General features: G+C 32.0%; 1 protein-coding gene across 3 annotated transcripts; it reads right to left on the minus strand.

Annotated features, from left to right (window-relative positions):
• Window positions 1-1,300: 1,300 nt before the first annotated feature.
• On the minus strand, window positions 1,301-8,022 carry LOC112028195 (protein DETOXIFICATION 7). Of its 3 annotated transcripts, none has more exons than XM_065780852.1 (7): window positions 7,776-8,022; window positions 3,196-3,740; window positions 3,033-3,119; window positions 2,882-2,938; window positions 2,558-2,796; window positions 2,010-2,215; window positions 1,301-1,630 (listed from the first exon to the last, which is right to left on the minus strand). In XM_065780852.1, the coding sequence occupies exons 1-7, from the start codon at window positions 7,995-7,997 to the stop codon at window positions 1,547-1,549; spliced, it is 1,440 nt and encodes a 479-aa protein (XP_065636924.1). In that variant the 5' UTR covers window positions 7,998-8,022; the 3' UTR covers window positions 1,301-1,546. The 3 variants fall into 3 exon arrangements, with proteins under 3 accessions (XP_065636924.1, XP_023916629.1, XP_065636923.1); XM_024060861.2 differs by lacking the exon at window positions 7,776-8,022 and adding an exon at window positions 5,018-5,264; XM_065780851.1 differs by lacking the exons at window positions 3,033-3,119; window positions 7,776-8,022 and adding an exon at window positions 5,018-5,264.
• Between the last annotated feature and the right edge of the window lie 13,144 nt (window positions 8,023-21,166).

Raw genomic sequence — 21,166 nt, forward strand, 5'->3', positions numbered from 1 at the left:
AAAAATTAAAAAAGAAAATATAGAAAGAGGAATGCAAGCTAACATTTCCTATAAGTAGGCCTATATTTATTGCCTTCAGAACACAAAAACATTCCATGTTACTTTTAAGCTTATCTTCAATGTTTTCAAAATACATAAAAACATCCCCTTTTTCACTCATCCAATTATCAGTCCAAACTTGAAAAATCCTCCTAGATTCTCGTCGTACATCTTCCAAGTCAAACTCATTTTTGTCAAAGATAAGTTGTCCAAAACCATTTGAGAAAGAATTCTACACAAGTAGAGATGAACATTTTCAATTATTATTAACAAAGTGGTAATCTTCCTACCTTTCCAAAAAAAAAAAAAAAAAAAAAGTGGTAATTTTCCTAAAGTCCTAAGTAGGGAAAAGGCTTATCATACCTCGGATGTGACAAAGGCAATAATCTTTTTTAGGAATTGCCTTGTAGGTGGGGGGTGTTTGGTCGTCTTCCGAGCAAACTTCTTATAGCATGACTCGAAATGAATTGCCTTAGGCCAGCGGCTAGGAAACCTTGGGTCTTTGTTTGAATAGTATTGGATACATTGAGATCATACAAGGGCGGTGGTTTTGGGCTGGATCCAGTTGGACTAAAATTTGGTTGGATTGGAAGTTCCAGGCCTATTAGCCCTGGGGCAACGAGGATTTTCCCCCACAACTACCAAATTTAATGCCACTATAAAGCTAGCCTTCTTTGACTTCTCTTCAATTCACAATGTGACATATCTCATTTCTTCCCCTTGTATGTTTTCTTAAAACTCATCATAAGCATAACATTGCAACAATTAATCCTCAATAGAACTGAAGGAAACTTACTAGTTCTGTCTCTTATAATTTGTTTGTGGAAAATCTAGTTGGTTTTCACTTTTCACTAATGCAACTCAGTGATACACCACATGACCCAAATATGGACCCTTTTTATTTGGATTGGGGAAGTCAAACTCATGCCATAGGTGGGTTGAAGTCGAGGTCACTCCTTTCGGGAGAGATCCACTAAGCCGAAGACCTTAGGCCCCAAAGGTTTTTTTAGATTTTTTTTTTCCTAGTCCCAACCAATTAAAGACAATAAAATCAAACTCCTCCCCCGGAACGCACCTCCCCAGTTCATTCTATTGCATAATTATGATAATCAGAACTCTCTAGTCTCTCCTTCCCCAACTTTTGTCTCACATCCTTAATCATAAGCTACTAGAACTAGTAAATTAATTGGCTTGTTTTAATATCTTAAAAATTACAATTAGCCATCACACTGGCCATAGAAATCATTCATATTCGACAAACTTCAGTCTAAGAAATGCATCAATTTCAGAATCCAATAATGCGAGCCCAGTTAGAAAAGAGAGAGAAGAGGAGGGGAGAGAGAGAAAAGCCTGCCAATGATTAAAAAAAAAAAAAAAACCTAACAATACTTTCTCTACAATGGTACTTGAGAAAAGATGGTTTCCAGAAGCTGTGTTAAGAAAACTTCATTCTATTCGCAAACTTTAACACTTATATAAGCTTTAGAAAGGTGACTAATCATCTGCTTTAAGTTGCTTCTCTGTCAATTCTATCTGATTGACTGTTCACTGAAGATTTCCTCTCAAATATCCTCTCTCTTGCCTTGTCTGCCTGCAATGTTCACATAAGAATTCAAATTTAAAACTTGTTAGGTCTAACAGCAATAAAGATGGTATACTCTATATTCAATTTCCAAGAAAAATAATACTGATTTTTTTTTATAAATGGACGATGTAATTGACACCTTATTTTATGTTTCTAGGGCAATTTAAGTATATGAAGCATCCCGTAGATTTATGATAATTCTAGAACCAACATACAGTTCTCCAACAATATCATTTCCCATGAGAATGGGGTATTCTTCTTATAGATGGTAGTGATTAGGTTTCAACTGTATTAATGCCATCCAACTTCTTGGCAATCAAACCTATTAACATTTCCTGTAAACAAAATAGGCATTTTTCAAGAAATATGTACTAGGGCTACATACCTGTTTTTTCCAATTTGTGAAACCTGTTATAAGAGAAAGAAGAGTTGATTGCACAATAGACCCAGCAATGATCCCAATCCAAAGGCCTTTCCCTCTTAAATGTAGTACAAAACCAAGTACAGCTCCCACTGGGAGTCCAACCAGATAAAATGCCCCAAGGTTGACATAGGCACCGATGTGCTGCCATCCACTTCCTCGAGCAACGCCTGATGCAAGGAAATAGCTTCTAAGGATGTGCAATGTGCATAGGTAAAGAAGGTTCTGTAGAAAATTCAAGTGGTACAACTTATATATAGGTTCCATATATATGAACTGCAGTTACAGCCTCTGCAAAAAAATCACTAGTGAATGATTTATGTATCTACATAATCAAATTTTCAATAAATGATGTGATTTGTGCGCACCTAAATTTACTATTTTCTTGGTGCCAATCCTTCCATAGACTTAAAATAAGGCATTTGCAATCTCATCCTTACGGGGTCTTATCTCTAATACAATCTTTATTCTATCAAACACTATAATACTTGAAAGAAAGGTCAGGAACTAACCAGAAAGAACTGCTTGTAAGCTGTCCATTAATATTGAGAGACAAATCAACGGAGCCATAACTGCGATATAATTCACAACCTGCTTCTCATTGCTGTATGCATATCCCAAAACATAGCGGCAAAAGAAGAGAGTCACGCTCACAATAATTCCCTCTGTGATGGAAAGGAACATTGTAGCCCAAACAGCCGCTCTAGCTGCTTGTGGGTTTCCAGCTCCCAGTTCATTTGAAATCCGAGTACTACAAAATAGTTGATGCTTTATTTTTAGTTATAGACACATACATAAATCTGTTCAAACTGTATGCATTGTGAAAGCACATGTACCTTGCAGCAGCCCCAAATCCATAGGCTACAGTGAAGTGCAATGTAGAAATTGTAAGGCTGATAAACCACAAATTAATAAGAAAAAATAAGCACATCTTATAAGTCCCAAACTTATCGAATACATAGATACAGATATAAAAAAAAAATGTACCATATAGAGAGCACTGAAGTCTCCAGCTTTGCATTTGGCAGAAGGCCAGACAGCAAAGTGAGCAGCTCACATGACCACCATTTAAGACTGATAATTAGCATGAAACCAATTAACTTATGGAAGAAGAAATTGATTTATTGACAGAAAAAGCTGAGAGAATTACCAAACCATTACAGCAGAAGGGATAGCAAGGCGATAGAATTCTGAGATACCAAGCAAAACATCTTTTGAAAAAGGGACACGTGTTTTCTCACATGCCGAAGAATAAATCGCAAAAGAGCTTAGTAATATCACGTTCAGCCAAGTTGATGAACCAAAGGCTATTGCTGCACCATGACTTCCTAATTTCAACTTATACACAAGAATCCAACATGCAGGTATGTGAAAAGATAGAATAACAATGGAGCTAAAGAGCATTGGAAGAGTCAAACTTTGTGACTGCAGGTAACGAGTAAGTGGCTTAAGTACTGCACCGCCAAATAGTGCAGGAATGAGCCACATTGAGTATTTGCAAGCTTCAAGGGATATTGTAGGGTCTTGGCCTAAGAGAATTAATATTTTGTCCATGAAAATCCATAGAACACAAACTGGGGGACAAACCAGAATGAGAGAAATGATTGCAGTGTAAGCATAGGTTCCAAGTTTTTGAAACTGCTCTGCTCCATAAGCTTGCCCACATAGAGTTTCCAACCCACCAGCCATTCCGGACTGCTTGAAACAAAAAAAAAAAAGAAAAAAAAGAAAAAAAAAAAAGAAAAAAAAAATCCAATTAGTAATTATATAGTTAATTCTATTAATAGTGTAATCTGTTCAATTTCCATTTTTGTAATCTGAAACTTGGAAGTCATGCACATTTGAATGAGTCTAAAGCTAAATTCAGTTCTACAAATTATTAGTTTCTCTATTCAAATGTTTTTCTTTCTTTTATTTTTGATTTAATATTTTAGTATTCATGAGATAAGCAACTTACCTAAACACTTACCATAAGGGGAATAAGTCTTTTGCCACATAAAGTGGCACAACAAATGCCACAACTCACCCATGTGACAAGTTGTGGTTGGTGGAGGGCTGTTCTCACATGGACCCACCACCAGCCCTCCACATAGGTGAGTTGTGGCATTTGTTGTTTTACTTTATGTGGTACAAGACTTATTCACCGTAAGGGTCATCTTGTTTAGCGTCGGCAATTGTTTAATCGGTTGATTTGTAGAATTACAAAAACTTGGGCAGTGTAACCATTAAGTTAATAATGTTATTGACTACAAACTCCATCTAAAAGTATCAACGTCTTTGGAACCATTGTAAATAATATCGTCAAGCTACTAAGGTGGGTGCGGAACCCTTTTTTTTTTTTGACTCTTTCTTTGAGGGGGGAAAAAAATTTGTGACTTCCACATCCTTCTGAAATTTCATTTATAATTTATCTTTTCAAATATTTCATTTATTTTTTTTTAAACAATTTGTAATAAATGAGTTTTTGTTACAAAAAATTATCTATACTTGTATCCCATGACGTTTTATCCACGATAAATGTGAATTAATAAGCTAAAATTAATTATTGTTGCTGGATTAGTATATAAAATCAAGCAGCAAAATCTTTTAGTAAACAAAATAAAAAAAAGTTGATAGAAAGATAGTATTGCTAACACAAAAATAATTCATTATGAAAATAAGAAAAAGTTTACCACAAAACAATGTTTATAATGTTTATACAGAAGCACAAAGCAATAAAAATTGAAAACGTGAAAGTACAGGCACTTGAAAATCCCAAAAGAAACACTTTAATCCATTATTTCAGTCCCTTTATTAAAACAGTCAAATACCAAAATTCAAATCTTTAAAAAGTGAAGCAATTTGACAAGTACAGCCAAATATTGAACTCTATCTAATCAAAGTGATGCATGTGTTAATGCTAAGATTGATTTACCCCTCTCTCTATGGCTATCTCTATACTCTAGAGACGTGAAGATGGGTGAAAGACTTACAAGAAGACTAAAGCCGGTTACGTTGGTGAGAGAGGTGGCAATGGCAACGCCAGAGAGTGAAAGTTCACCAAGGTGTCCAACCATTATAATAGATACTACTTGCAAAAGATACTGCAGAATCGACACCACCGCCATTGGTGCAGCTATAGAGGAAGCCTTCTTGAGCTCTTGCACAAATGCAAGCGGTATTATTACCCGTTTTTTCTCTTCACTCTCTAGCATTTCTTTTTCACCCTTCTAATGTTTGTCTCACAAGCTAGTCATGTAACAAGTCAGCTTTTATAAAGAAAGAAGGACGTACGAGACTCACCGGTTGTTGGTTATTTTATTATTATTATTATTATTATTATTATTATTTTGATGATTTAGTTATTCTTATGCTTAGCTCCAACCGGATTATTTTAATTGTTATTTTCTTTAAAAGCTATAATAATAATAACTGCTTAATATTAGAAGTCTAGAATATATGGCCTCATTTGGTAATAGTGTTTAAACAATGAAAAATGTTGTTTAAATATCACAATACGTATTTTCACACACTTTTTTCATTAACACGTATTTCTACAAAATTTAAACAACATTACTAGAAATTTCTTACCAAACAGGCACTATATTTTCATATATATACAAACACAATTATAATAAATGTTTATTAATGATCATTATAATTATAGAATCTCATATTTAGAAAAAACAAAAGTCATATTATGTTAAATTTTCTGGTGCATTACACAAGGTCCCAACTAATAATAATGAGAAATGTTAACAGATGCCCTTAGAACAATAATTAATAATTCATTGAAAGAAAATATCTATGGGAAAAGAAAAGAAAAAAATTAATGTTTTGATAGTTTTTTTCCATTTCCTATAAAAGTGGTGTCAAAATTTTCCTAAAATAAATTGTTAACTATTACCTTAAGGGCACCCGTTAACATGACCTATAAGAGCATTTGTGTTGACCTTTTAAGCCTCACAATTTTGCTCATCATTATTATATTATGCGCACATGATTCCCCCCCCCCCCCTCCCCACAATACACATTATTATATTGAATTCGAAGAATAAATCGCAAAAGAGCTTAGTAATATCACGTTCAGCCAAGTTGATGAACCAAAGGCTATTGCTGCACCATGACTTCCTAATTTCAACTTATACACAAGAATCCAACATGCAGGTATGTGAAAAGATAGAATAACAATGGAGCTAAAGAGCATTGGAAGAGTCAAACTTTGTGACTGCAGGTAACGAGTAAGTGGCTTAAGTACTGCACCGCCAAATAGTGCAGGAATGAGCCACATTGAGTATTTGCAAGCTTCAAGGGATATTGTAGGGTCTTGGCCTAAGAGAATTAATATTTTGTCCATGAAAATCCATAGAACACAAACTGGGGGACAAACCAGAATGAGAGAAATGATTGCAGTGTAAGCATAGGTTCCAAGTTTTTGAAACTGCTCTGCTCCATAAGCTTGCCCACATAGAGTTTCCAACCCACCAGCCATTCCGGACTGCTTGAAACAAAAAAAAAAAAAAAAAAAAATCCAATTAGTAATTATATAGTTAATTCTATTAATAGTGTAATCTGTTCAATTTCCATTTTTGTAATCTGAAACTTGGAAGTCATGCACATTTGAATGAGTCTAAAGCTAAATTCAGTTCTACAAATTATTAGTTTCTCTATTCAAATGTTTTTCTTTCTTTTATTTTTGATTTAATATTTTAGTATTCATGAAATAAGCAACTTACCTAAACACTTACCATAAGGGGAATAAGTCTTTTGCCACATAAAGTGGCACAACAAATGCCACAACTCACCCATGTGACAAGTTGTGGTTGGTGGAGGGCTGTTCTCACATGGACCCACCACCAGCCCTCCACATAGGTGAGTTGTGGCATTTGTTGTTTTACTTTATGTGGTACAAGACTTATTCACCGTAAGGGTCATCTTGTTTAGCGTCGGCAATTGTTTAATCGGTTGATTTGTAGAATTACAAAAACTTGGGCAGTGTAACCATTAAGTTAATAATGTTATTGACTACAAACTCCATCTAAAAGTATCAACGTCTTTGGAACCATTGTAAATAATATCGTCAAGCTACTAAGGTGGGTGCGGAACCCTTTTTTTTTTTTGACTCTTTCTTTGAGGGGGGAAAAAAATTTGTGACTTCCACATCCTTCTGAAATTTCATTTATAATTTATCTTTTCAAATATTTCATTTATTTTTTTTTAAACAATTTGTAATAAATGAGTTTTTGTTACAAAAAATTATCTATACTTGTATCCCATGACGTTTTATCCACGATAAATGTGAATTAATAAGCTAAAATTAATTATTGTTGCTGGATTAGTATATAAAATCAAGCAGCAAAATCTTTTAGTAAACAAAATAAAAAAAAGTTGATAGAAAGATAGTATTGCTAACACAAAAATAATTCATTATGAAAATAAGAAAAAGTTTACCACAAAACAATGTTTATAATGTTTATACAGAAGCACAAAGCAATAAAAATTGAAAACGTGAAAGTACAGGCACTTGAAAATCCCAAAAGAAACACTTTAATCCATTATTTCAGTCCCTTTATTAAAACAGTCAAATACCAAAATTCAAATCTTTAAAAAGTGAAGCAATTTGACAAGTACAGCCAAATATTGAACTCTATCTAATCAAAGTGATGCATGTGTTAATGCTAAGATTGATTTACCCCTCTCTCTATGGCTATCTCTATACTCTAGAGACGTGAAGATGGGTGAAAGACTTACAAGAAGACTAAAGCCGGTTACGTTGGTGAGAGAGGTGGCAATGGCAACGCCAGAGAGTGAAAGTTCACCAAGGTGTCCAACCATTATAATAGATACTACTTGCAAAAGATACTGCAGAATCGACACCACCGCCATTGGTGCAGCTATAGAGGAAGCCTTCTTGAGCTCTTGCACAAATGCAAGCGGTATTATTACCCGTTTTTTCTCTTCACTCTCTAGCATTTCTTTTTCACCCTTCTAATGTTTGTCTCACAAGCTAGTCATGTAACAAGTCAGCTTTTATAAAGAAAGAAGGACGTACGAGACTCACCGGTTGTTGGTTATTTTATTATTATTATTATTATTATTATTATTTTGATGATTTAGTTATTCTTATGCTTAGCTCCAACCGGATTATTTTAATTGTTATTTTCTTTAAAAGCTATAATAATAATAACTGCTTAATATTAGAAGTCTAGAATATATGGCCTCATTTGGTAATAGTGTTTAAACAATGAAAAATGTTGTTTAAATATCACAATACATATTTTCACACACTTTTTTCATTAACACGTATTTCTACAAAATTTAAACAACATTACTAGAAATTTCTTACCAAACAGGCACTATATTTTCATATATATACAAACACAATTATAATAAATGTTTATTAATGATCATTATAATTATAGAATCTCATATTTAGAAAAAACAAAAGTCATATTATGTTAAATTTTCTGGTGCATTACACAAGGTCCCAACTAATAATAATGAGAAATGTTAACAGATGCCCTTAGAGCAATAATTAATAATCCATTGAAAGAAAATATCTATGGGAAAAGAAAAAAAAATTAACGTTTTGATAGTTTTTTCCATTTCCTATAAAAGTGGTGTCAAAATTTTCCTAAAATAAATTGTTAACTATTACCTTAAGGGCACCCGTTAACATGACCTATAAGAGCATTTGTGTTGACCTTTTGAGCCTCACAATTTTGCTCATCATTATTATATTATGCGCACATGATTCCCCCCCCCCCTCCCCACAATACACATATATTATATTGAATTTAAATTATATTCCACAATTAAATCCTTCATTAAAATTTTATCACATTATATTTTCTTTAAATAATAGATAGTTTCATACACAAACACAATAATAATAAATATCAACTAAAAAGTATTATATAGGTCAATTGGTTGGCACCTCTTGATCTATCTATATGACATTTAGGGTCCAAATCCACCCTCCCCATTATAACTATCGACTTTAAAAAAAAAAAAAATCATAATTATAAAATTTTATATTTAGAAGAATTATAAAAACATAATCAGAATAAATGTCTGTTATTAACTACTATAATTATTAAATCTCATTTCTAAAAGTCGTGGTTGTACCAAGTGAATATATTACTTAAGGGCCACCTATACATTCAATAATAGTTTTACTATTAAATTTTTGGGTAAATTACCTTTTTAATCCTCTACTAATTGTGCTATGTGTCAAAATGGTCTCTTACGCTTCAAATGTGTCATTTTAGTCCTTAAAATTTTTGGTATTGTGTCAAAATATATAATCCGTGTAATTAGGTTGTAGATGGAAAATGTTGACATGGTAAATAGAAAGATTAAAAAATTATTTACATGCTGATTGGATACAAACTCAAATGACTCATGGCATTTACTTAAAAATAAATTAAATCCATAATCCGTTACACACACACACAGAGTAGTGGAAGAAAAATAGTCCTTAACCCTTGCTCTATGTGGCTAAATGTCTTTTACGTATCAAATGCATCATTTTAGCCCTAACCTTTTGGTATTGTATCAAAATAGTCCATGTGGTTAAGTAGTGAAAGAAAAATGTTGATGTGGCAAATGGAGAGATTTCAAACTTATCTATATGTTGATTGGATGCAAACTATGATGACACATGGCATTTACTTAGGAAAAAAAGATTTATCAAATCATTAATTCTAAAAAGAGGTGAATGAAACACAAAGACCCGAGAGAGAGAGAGAGAGAGAGAGAGAGAGAGAGAGAGAGAGAGAGAGAGAGAGAGAGAGAGAGAGAGAGAGAGAGAGAGAGAGAGAGAGAGAGAGAGAGAGAGAGAGAGAGAATTTCCCCCATTTTTATTTTTATCTCCTCTCTTTGTCAGTATTCACCTATCTTTGCTTGCCTTAGCCTCAACCTTGACAATTCATTTCTGTTGGTATCTAAGCAGCCTCACTATTGACTTTTGCTCTCTCTAGTTTCAATCTCCCCTCACCCCACCCTTCTTTATTTTGTCGGGTATAATGGATTAGGGATTTGATAAGTTTTTTTTTTTTTTTTTATCTGTTAGTATTTGAGCCGCCTCACTATCGATCTTTTCCCTCTCCAGCTTCAATCTCCTCCCAGCCCTCTTTATTTTTTCTGGTATAATGGATTAGGGATTTTATATGTCAACATCTGAGCAACCTCACGATCAATCTTTGCCCTATCTAGCTTCAATCCTCTCCCCCCCCCCCCCGGGGCCCTTCCCCCCAAACCCCCACCCTTCTTTATTTTGTTGGGTATAATGGTTTAGGGATTTGATAAGTTTTTTTATTATTTAAAAAAAAAAAAAAAAAAGCAAATGGCATATGTCATTCGAGTTGGCATCCAATCACCATATAAATACTTTTTTATTCTCTTTGTTTACCATGTCAGCTTTTTCCATCCAGACTTAAATGACAAGAACTATTTTGATACTATACCAAAAGGTTAGAGACTAAACTAACACATTTAAAACATTACTAGCCATTTTGACATAATAGGCTTTTTTTTTTTTTTTTTTGAGGGGAAAAATGATAACAACCTTAAAATAGTTTTAACAGCTTTTAGTACATAGCTACATAATTTTTTTTTTAGAGATGCTACGTTTACAACAATTTTACAACAAATCACAGGTGGTTAGTTATTATTGGTTCAAATTTGAAACTAACACTAAGATTACTTTTCTGCCCCAACAATAACAACCAGTAACAACCTGTCACTTAGGATTTGTTGTAAAAATATTGTATCATTTCTCATTTTTTTTGTTCTCCTATAATTTCTAAGTTAATTAAAAATCCTAATTTAGTTATAATTTGAATTCTTTCTCCTAATGGAATTCTTTTTACTAGAAAATTATTAATTTTTATTAGCAATATATTAAAAGAATTACCACAAGTCACAACGAGCTCTTATCTTAGATTTTATTTTTTTAGGAATCTAAATATATAGAAGACAATTAACATTAACCTTAAATAAGAGAAATAAATTAATTAACATATGCGAACTCATCCCCCCCCCCCCCCCCCCCATTTTTTTTTTTTTTTTTAAGAAGGATATGCGAACTCATCCTGGTTACACTTTGTCAAAAATAGATGAACTTATCATCTTACTGTCAATTCATAAATACTTTTATATAAGAACTTACCATATATTTATATATAAGACATCACAAAAAATATCATTATTGCAAGACTATCAATTAAACGATAAAATTGTTTCTAAAAAAGAAAAAGAAAAAAAAAAGTTTGAACCGATAAAAGAGCGGTCACAGTTAGTCTATGAAACATGCTGCTAGATGCTACTTGAGATAAAGACTTATCCTCACATCGAATATGTTCATAAAGATTTGTGAAACATGCTAGATGCCACTTGGGATAAAGACTTATCCTCAGATCGAATATGTTCACAAATTTCAATACGGGCTATCCTACCTACTAGGAGGTCATGTATTTCATGGCTTTTATTATGTATTGGGATCAAGTCTTTCAAGTTTCAAGTTTCAAGTCTTGGAGCCATGTGTTTCATGGCTTTTATTATGTATTGGTTGCCAATTTTACTTTTTGTCAACCATTTTTCTTTTTAAACAATTTTTCCAATACAAGTGGAACTATGCTCACTCACAACCTGAATCTCAGTAAGACCAAGAAATGACAAACACTAAGAGCATGTTTGATAGATTGTAATAGACATTGTAATGTAATAATTATTCATATAGTTTATAAATTCTTTAGTTTTGTTATGTTTTTATTACAAGGAATAATCTTTCTTTATAAAGACATGAACATACTTAGACATGACAAAACAGGCGGTTTGGATTGGTCAATGGTCGCTAAGATATCGCGTCTGGAAGAGAGGTGATGCAATGTAAGAAATTTTGCAACACTTTTTCTTGAAAAATTCATTTCTTCCAATCCATGGCAGATATTGTCGAGCCATTTTTGTGAGAGGTAGTCGAGAAATCATACTTCAATCTTGTTCATATGGATTGCTCCAATTGTTGCTCAGTTGGTACAGTTTTTTGCACGTAGATGTTCCAAAAACAGCCATTTTGATCTCAAAAAGATTAAAAAAAAAAAAGTGAAACATTTAATGAAGGTTCCGGATTTTTATTGATATCTCATCCATTTAACTCCGATTTTGGTCCATGAACTATCATTTCGAAGGAAAAAAATATGAACTACAAAATGGTTCAAAATTTAGCCTGATGTGACTGTTGGATCAAACAATCAACTTTTTGACCATCCCCAATTAGGGTTTTTGGTCTTAATTCATATCAGAATGGATTAAATTGTTGCAACTTTTTGATTCACCATCCAATCATGCTGTATTTATTTGTTACCCCTTTTTTGCTTTAAAAAACTGATTTTCACCCTTTCTTGAATTTTTATCATTATTTTGACATATTAATCGAGGCCGGACAAAATACAATATCGACACAAGTAAATCAATTGTTGGATTGTGACCAACAATTGTCCTTTTTTATTCTTCTCATCTCCTGCCTGAACTCCAAAACTTAAATTTGGTGTGTACCAGTACCACTAGAATTTATAAACGCATGCTTCGAATGTGTTTATTGGCTACATACTTGGTTGCCACTTGGGAAAAAAGGGTAAGAAAATTATTAAACTTTTTTTTTTCTTCCCCAAAAATTTATGAGCACCTTTCTTTTAAAAGATTAAAAAAAAATGTTATTTTTGTGTTTTTAGTATAAAAATTAAAGTATTTAAAATTCTTAACTTTTGTATGAAAGTTTCCTTATGGGCATTATACAATCTTTTATGAAAGAATGATATCTAATTATAATTTATAATGATAAGAAGCTTTTTTTTTTTTTTAAACGAATGTTAAGAAGCTATTATAATGATAATAAAAAAAATCAATAATATTTATTTGGTGTTGATTTACTCCTTTTATAGAAATAATGAAATGTATAACTCCAAAGTCAGCTAGACCTATAAGCCCAATCAAGTAGAAGTATGGCTCCTTTAAGTCGGCTAAAGACAAAGTGGGGCTCCTCAAGTTGAAAGTCGAAACCATGTACTCATTCGGCTACATAAGCATAACCACTATCAAGGTTATTATTACAAAAACACCGGAATATATTGGGTGACAGTGTCACCACTGTTATGACTTATGCAAGAAATCTTTTGAGAATGGAACAATTCCAAAGGAATGGGCTGCTACGAAAATTGTCCTGATTCCAAAAATTGGCCACTTAGAAATTTTAACCCAATTTCATCCTATTAGTTTATGTAATACTTTTTTAAAAATTGGGTGTAGAGACCTTATATTGCCGAATTGATAAATCCCTGTCAAGTAGGGTTTGTTCCAGGTAGTAGAACGAGTGATAATATTATTAGGGGAAAACTTAATTACAGTACCTTATATACTATTTCTTATATTATATTTTTTAGATTTTAACCATGCAAGTAATGAAATAAACAGGTTAAGTAGCATAACTAACGTCAAGTGGGTAAATTGAAGGTAATGTTAAAATGCTACAAAGAGAATTTTTTTGGAGAGAAAATTGAAATACCTTCAAGGGCCACATTAGAGATAAGAACAAATTAAATATTGTCTTTTTGTTTCATTTGGTTCAATGTTTTAAGACTTTTCTGATTAAAAAATAAATGTTCTTTGTTTCCTTTGGTTCAATGTTTCAAGACTTTCCCTCCCTCACACATACACACAAAACTCTTTGCATTTTAATTCACCATTTTCACATTTTGCAATTCTACTTTGTTATATATACCTACCTAACTCATTTACCTTCAATCTTTCAACGAAACCTACCTAACTCCAACATTTTTGTCCCACCTAATCCTAAGCCGTATGAATTGGCTACAACTAGGGAAGGAGGCTTGCATTTTATATTTAGTGATAGGAGCAATTAGAATTTTAATGTTAAAGTCAGGCGTTATGAACTTGTGGGTTTTGTAAAACTTGTGATTGACTGGGGGTGTTTAGGATGTTGGTGTAGAAAAGCCATAAGTGTATTTCCAAAGTCTATCAAGAGGAAAATACTTAAATCTTCCTTGAAGAATAAAAAAGAAGAAAACTAAAAGCATAACTAGGAAATGAAAATTCGAAGGCCAAAGGGTGGCTAGAAGAAATGAATGGGTTGAAGGAATATTGAAACTTTGCACATGAAAGTTGACAATGAATGACCTGCTCTGTGTGAATTCTTGTGGATTTTTAAAAGAAAGAGAAAATGAGTGTGATTATCTGCCCAAATCCTGAGGAAAAATGCTGTTCGTGGATCAGTGGTTCCCGTTGGATGCCAAAGACATAGCGCCGCTTAGAACAATTAATAACGCTTCGTAAATACCGAACATCAGCAGCAATGATGAAGCGCCTAAATCTATGCTCCCACACGTGTAAAATTAGGTAATTTTTACATTTTTAGTCTTTATTTCTGTGGTAGATCAAAATCCCATTTTTTCTCCTCGGATGCGAGGGAAAAATAAAATTTTAAGGAGCTATTATGGGGATAAAAGCCCAAATTTATATATTGGGCCTTGGCCCTATTTGAAGATGTGGGTACGTCCGAGGAGGGGCAAATGATGGGAAAGGCCGGACTGGAAAACCATGCAAGGAAATGATAGAGGAATATATCAAGGAGTATGTCCTCCTCGATATGAGAGATATCGGTCAAGCAAATACCTGGGTGGTTTGAGTGACTTTCCTGTTAGTTCCAACGATAAGGATGAACTTTCGCATGAATAAAGATGATAAGAAGAGAAATATCTAAAGAAAAGTTGCTACAACCGCATTAAATGCACTGAGCAATTTTTTGACCATTTATGTGAGAAGACCCCTGAACAGTGCAGTCTAAGCTGCACCGCTCATGGAGAACCAAAGGAGTACCTAATGGGACATTACTCAAGTGCATGCTTAAATAGGAACAAGTGGAAATCAAGATGGTTAAAAGGAAAACTATATAAATGTAAGAGACCTCTCATAGAGGGGATCGGAAAAAAGAGAGAAGGAGAAAAAAGGAAGATTTACTTAACTCTAAGAATTGTATTAGCCTTTCAAACAATAATCTATCTCTTCGGACATCATTTATTCAAATTTCAATGTGTTTTTGTACTTGTTCATCTTTTAAAACCTGAACTAGACGTTGTTTAATTCACTATAGCCAGCTCTTTCACCCACTTTCTACAAATTCATTGTATTAGGCTTGTTGGGCTCATATTCCATATCTCTTGGGCTTGGGCTAAAAATCTTGACCCTACAGGTGTAATATATAAAAGTAACAATTACTTTAAGTATATATATATATATATATTAAAGATTTCTACAAGTATTTTTTTTATCTTTTCATCTGTACAAAGTACGAATATATTTTGTATGTTTGATTAATATTTTTTTAAGGTGAACTATATTTTTCTCACTTTTGTTGTAGTGTGTTATATTTGATATACAACTAAATTTTTAAGTTTTAAGTTTTAAGTTTATTATTCAAATTTCTCATCTCTTACGGAATAATGAGATTATCATAATTATAAAAATTCATCACAAAATTACAATGTTATCTTAACCAAAATTAAAATAAAACAAAGGAATAAAAGATAGACTTTATAATAATTGATTACTCAAAAAATTGGTAGGCATATTTAAATTCATATTTATGTAGATTGTGTTTTGACATAAACTCAAATTCCTATTTCCAAAAAAAAAAAACAAGTAATTAACTCATATCAAAATTCAATCAAAGCTATAAAAGGAAGAGAGAAGACTTTGTAATGGGAAATTAAAAAACACACAATACCAAAGCACATATTTTTTAAAAACACCATCAATCTTAATCAAAATTATAAGAAAGAAAAAAAATCCACAAGAGTGAGAGAGAGTACTCACAGTTTTTTGTGGAAAAATATAGATTGAGTGGGAGAAATTATATCAATTTATACAAAATAAAATGGGGAGAAGAAGAGTCAAAATATAAGAAAGAAAAATAATGAAGAAAAACTGTGGTCTCTCAATCAGTTTTATTGTACATTGATTCTCAAAGAAAAATCCTTCTTCTACTCCTTATGGAGAAAAACTGTTTTCTTTTCTTTTCATCATACGTACATACTAACTACCTTGGTAGTTACTTTATTTAATAACTCTTATTAAATAAAAACTAATTATCTAATTGGGTTAGCCTTTTGGGCCTACCCAATTAGGCTATAGAAAGGGAATAAATAAGACTCTAGCTTTTATGAGCCTTGGGCTTTTTTGTCAACTCTTGACAAGTCCAAAGCTATCGTTAATTATATTTAATACTACTATATAAATATAATTGCACTTTAGGCCTTATTAATAAATTATATCCCAACACTCTAATAATATCATATAACTCATTCATGAAATATCCATAGTGAACAAAGTTATAATAAACTGTCACTTTGTAAACAACTATTTTATCATTGAGTATCCGGTTTAATCTTTTAGTTATTCACATTTATTGAAATCCAATTTCAATAAAAATAAGTTTTAGTAACTCTTTACTAAAGTGGGCGCCCTGAATAACCAGTTCTCATTAAACTTATCTCAAGGGAATATTTCGTGTTTCTATAAAAAGAGATTATGGATTCCATAATGAGAATATGTGTTTCCTCAACACTACGTGTGATTACCCAACATACTAAAATTTTGACCGTAAATGTTAGATCTCACTTCTGATATATCAAAGTAACCTACATTTCATGATCGAGTTCACTATCCTCTCAGGATTGAGAGTCTATGAAATTAGAAGTCATGAGATTAATTATTTAGGTAACAGTTGTTGATTGAATAATTAATCTCACAGCGGTCTAGTTCAATATGTTTTAACTCTTAAAACACATCAACACATTAACTAAAAGTCTACACTTCCATGATCAAGACAAACCATTTTAGTTGAAGTGTTATAGTTTTCGCAGATGAAATGCCAAATTTCATCATCGACTACGAACTATATTTTGAATTTACAAGGAATTTGTGATTTATATCTTCTTATGATAATGTCCATTAGTTCATAAATAATCTCATATAATTAAAAAACTTAATTATTTATAATATACCAATAAATTGAATTTTAGGGCATAAACCCCAACAGTAACAGTAAATGTAGACAAATAGGGAGAAGAAGAGTTTTTAGTGTGTTTTTTTTTTTTTTTAATTTAGAATAGGGAGAATAAAATTTTAAAAGAAGAAAATAAGAGATAGAAAATAAGTGGATGATTTGGCCGCTGATGTGGCTCAATAGGAGTTTAGCAACAATAAATGCTATGCTTCAACTTTTATATATAATATAAATTATAAGAAAGAACAAAAATCAGAGAGAGAGAGAGAGAGAGTACTCACAGCTTTTTTGTGGGAGAAATTATATCAATTCATACAAAATAAAATGGGGAGAGAAGAGTCAAAATATAAGAAAGAAAAAATAATGAAGGAAGTGTAATAGTAAAGTAAAGAGTAGCGGAGAAATAATGAGGTAAAGAGAGGGGGAGGGGGAATGTTAAAGAAAATGTAACAGTAAATGTAGATAAATAGGGAGAAGAAGTGTTTTTTTTTTTTTTTTTTTTAATACAAGATAAAATTTCTACTCTAGCATAATCTAAGTGTATATGTGTGTGAAGCTCTCACTTGGAGACTTGAACTCCGATCCTTACCCCCACACCCCACAAGCATTTATACTTGTAAAGTGACCATCGCACTAAGGGTGCGTGAGGAGAATAAAATTTTAGAAAGAGAAAATAAGAGATAGAAAATAAGTGCATGATGTGGCACTTGATGTGACTCAACAGGAGTTTAGCAACAATAAATGTTACATTTCAACTTATATATATATATATATAGACTAGTAAGTCGCCTATGCAATTAACAGATAATGTTGTAATATTTTATGTAAGAATTTTTTTGTTAAGAAAGTTATGTAAGATGGTTTTAAAGAATGTTGTACATATATTATAACATAATTGTTATAAAGTTTTGTTAGTAATAAGTTCATCATAAGAAACAACAATTATAAATTGTACTTACATATCCATTATAATTATTTAGTTCAAGTAATGAGGAAAAAAAAAAAAAACAACGTTGGAGGAATATTATAGAATAGAAGTTGATATAGAATGTTTTTTTTTTTTTTTCTTTCTCCTTAATTCTAAAACGAAATACACTTATGGCTTTTCTACACCAACATCCTAAACACCCCCAGTCAATCACAAGTTTTACAAAACCCACAAGTTCATAACGCCTGACTTTAACATTAAAATTCTAATTGCTCCTATCACTAAATATAAAATGCAAGCCTCCTTCCCTAGTTGTAGCCAATTCATACGGCTTAGGATTAGGTGGGACAAAAATGTTGGAGTTAGGTAGGTTTCGTTGAAAGATTGAAGGTAAATGAGTTAGGTAGGTATATATAACAAAGTAGAATTGCAAAATGTGAAAATGGTGAATTAAAATGCAAAGAGTTTTGTGTGTATGTGTGAGGGAGGGAAAGTCTTGAAACATTGAACCAAAGGAAACAAAGAACATTTATTTTTTAATCAGAAAAGTCTTAAAACATTGAACCAAATGAAACAAAAAGACAATATTTAATTTGTTCTTATCTCTAATGTGGCCCTTGAAGGTATTTCAATTTTCTCTCCAAAAAAATTCTCTTTGTAGCATTTTAACATTACCTTCAATTTACCCACTTGACGTTAGTTATGCTACTTAACCTGTTTATTTCATTACTTGCATGGTTAAAATCTAAAAAATATAATATAAGAAATAGTATATAAGGTACTGTAATTAAGTTTTCCCCTAATAATATTATCACTCGTTCTACTACCTGGAACAAACCCTACTTGACAGGGATTTATCAATTCGGCAATATAAGGTCTCTACACCCAATTTTTAAAAAAGTATTACATAAACTAATAGGATGAAATTGGGTTAAAATTTCTAAGTGGCCAATTTTTGGAATCAGGACAATTTTCGTAGCAGCCCATTCCTTTGGAATTGTTCCATTCTCAAAAGATTTCTTGCATAAGTCATAACAGTGGTGACACTGTCACCCAATATATTCCGGTGTTTTTGTAATAATAACCTTGATAGTGGTTATGCTTATGTAGCCGAATGAGTACATGGTTTCGACTTTCAACTTGAGGAGCCCCACTTTGTCTTTAGCCGACTTAAAGGAGCCATACTTCTACTTGATTGGGCTTATAGGTCTAGCTGACTTTGGAGTTATACATTTCATTATTTCTATAAAAGGAGTAAATCAACACCAAATAAATATTATTGATTTTTTTTAATTGTCATTATAATAGCTTCTTAACATTCGTTTAAAAAAAAAAAAGCTTCTTATCATTATAAATTATAATTAGATATCATTCTTTCATAAAAGATTGTATAATGCCCATAAGGAAACTTTCATACAAAAGTTAAGAATTTTAAATACTTTAATTTTTATACTAAAAACACAAAAATAACATTTTTTTTTAATCTTTTAAAAGAAAGGTGCTCATAAATTTTTGGGGAAGAAAAAAAAAAGTTTAATAATTTTCTTACCCTTTTTTCCCAAGTGGCAACCAAGTATGTAGCCAATAAACACATTCGAAGCATGCGTTTATAAATTCTAGTGGTACTGGTACACACCAAATTTAAGTTTTGGAGTTCAGGCAGGAGATGAGAAGAATAAAAAAGGACAATTGTTGGTCACAATCCAACAATTGATTTACTTGTGTCGATATTGTATTTTGTCCGGCCTCGATTAATATGTCAAAATAATGATAAAAATTCAAGAAAGGGTGAAAATCAGTTTTTTAAAGCAAAAAAGGGGTAACAAATAAATACAGCATGATTGGATGGTGAATCAAAAAGTTGCAACAATTTAATCCATTCTGATATGAATTAAGACCAAAAACCCTAATTGGGGATGGTCAAAAAGTTGATTGTTTGATCCAACAGTCACATCAGGCTAAATTTTGAACCATTTTGTAGTTCATATTTTTTTCCTTCGAAATGATAGTTCATGGACCAAAATCGGAGTTAAATGGATGAGATATCAATAAAAATCCGGAACCTTCATTAAATGTTTCACTTTTTTTTTTTAATCTTTTTGAGATCAAAATGGCTGTTTTTGGAACATCTACGTGCAAAAAACTGTACCAACTGAGCAACAATTGGAGCAATCCATATGAACAAGATTGAAGTATGATTTCTCGACTACCTCTCACAAAAATGGCTCGACAATATCTGCCATGGATTGGAAGAAATGAATTTTTCAAGAAAAAGTGTTGCAAAATTTCTTACATTGCATCACCTCTCTTCCAGACGCGATATCTTAGCGACCATTGACCAATCCAAACCGCCTGTTTTGCCATGTCTAAGTATGTTCATGTCTTTATAAAGAAAGATTATTCCTTGTAATAAAAACATAACAAAACTAAAGAATTTATAAACTATATGAATAATTATTACATTACAATGTCTATTACAATCTATCAAACATGCTCTTAGTGTTTGTCATTTCTTGGTCTTACTGAGATTCAGGTTGTGAGTGAGCATAGTTCCACTTGTATTGGAAAAATTGTTTAAAAAGAAAAATGGTTGACAAAAAGTAAAATTGGCAACCAATACATAATAAAAGCCATGAAACACATGGCTCCAAGACTTGAAACTTGAAACTTGAAAGACTTGATCCCAATACATAATAAAAGCCATGAAATACATGACCTCCTAGTAGGTAGGATAGCCCGTATTGAAATTTGTGAACATATTCGATCTGAGGATAAGTCTTTATCCCAAGTGGCATCTAGCATGTTTCACAAATCTTTATGAACATATTCGATGTGAGGATAAGTCTTTATCTCAAGTAGCATCTAGCAGCATGTTTCATAGACTAACTGTGACCGCTCTTTTATCGGTTCAAACTTTTTTTTTTCTTTTTTCTTTTTTAGAAACAATTTTATCAGTTTAATTGATAGTCTTGCAATAATGATATTTTTTGTGATGTCTTATATATAAATATATGGTAAGTTCTTATATAAAAGTATTTATGAATTGACAGTAAGATGATAAGTTCATCTATTTTTTGACAAAGTGTAACCAGGATGAGTTCGCATATCCTTCTTAAAAAAAAAAAATGGGGG

The sequence above is a fragment of the Quercus suber genome, unplaced genomic scaffold (genome assembly GCF_002906115.3).
Source record: "Quercus suber isolate HL8 unplaced genomic scaffold, Cork oak 2.0 scaffold_249, whole genome shotgun sequence".
Taxonomy (NCBI): domain Eukaryota; kingdom Viridiplantae; phylum Streptophyta; class Magnoliopsida; order Fagales; family Fagaceae; genus Quercus; species Quercus suber.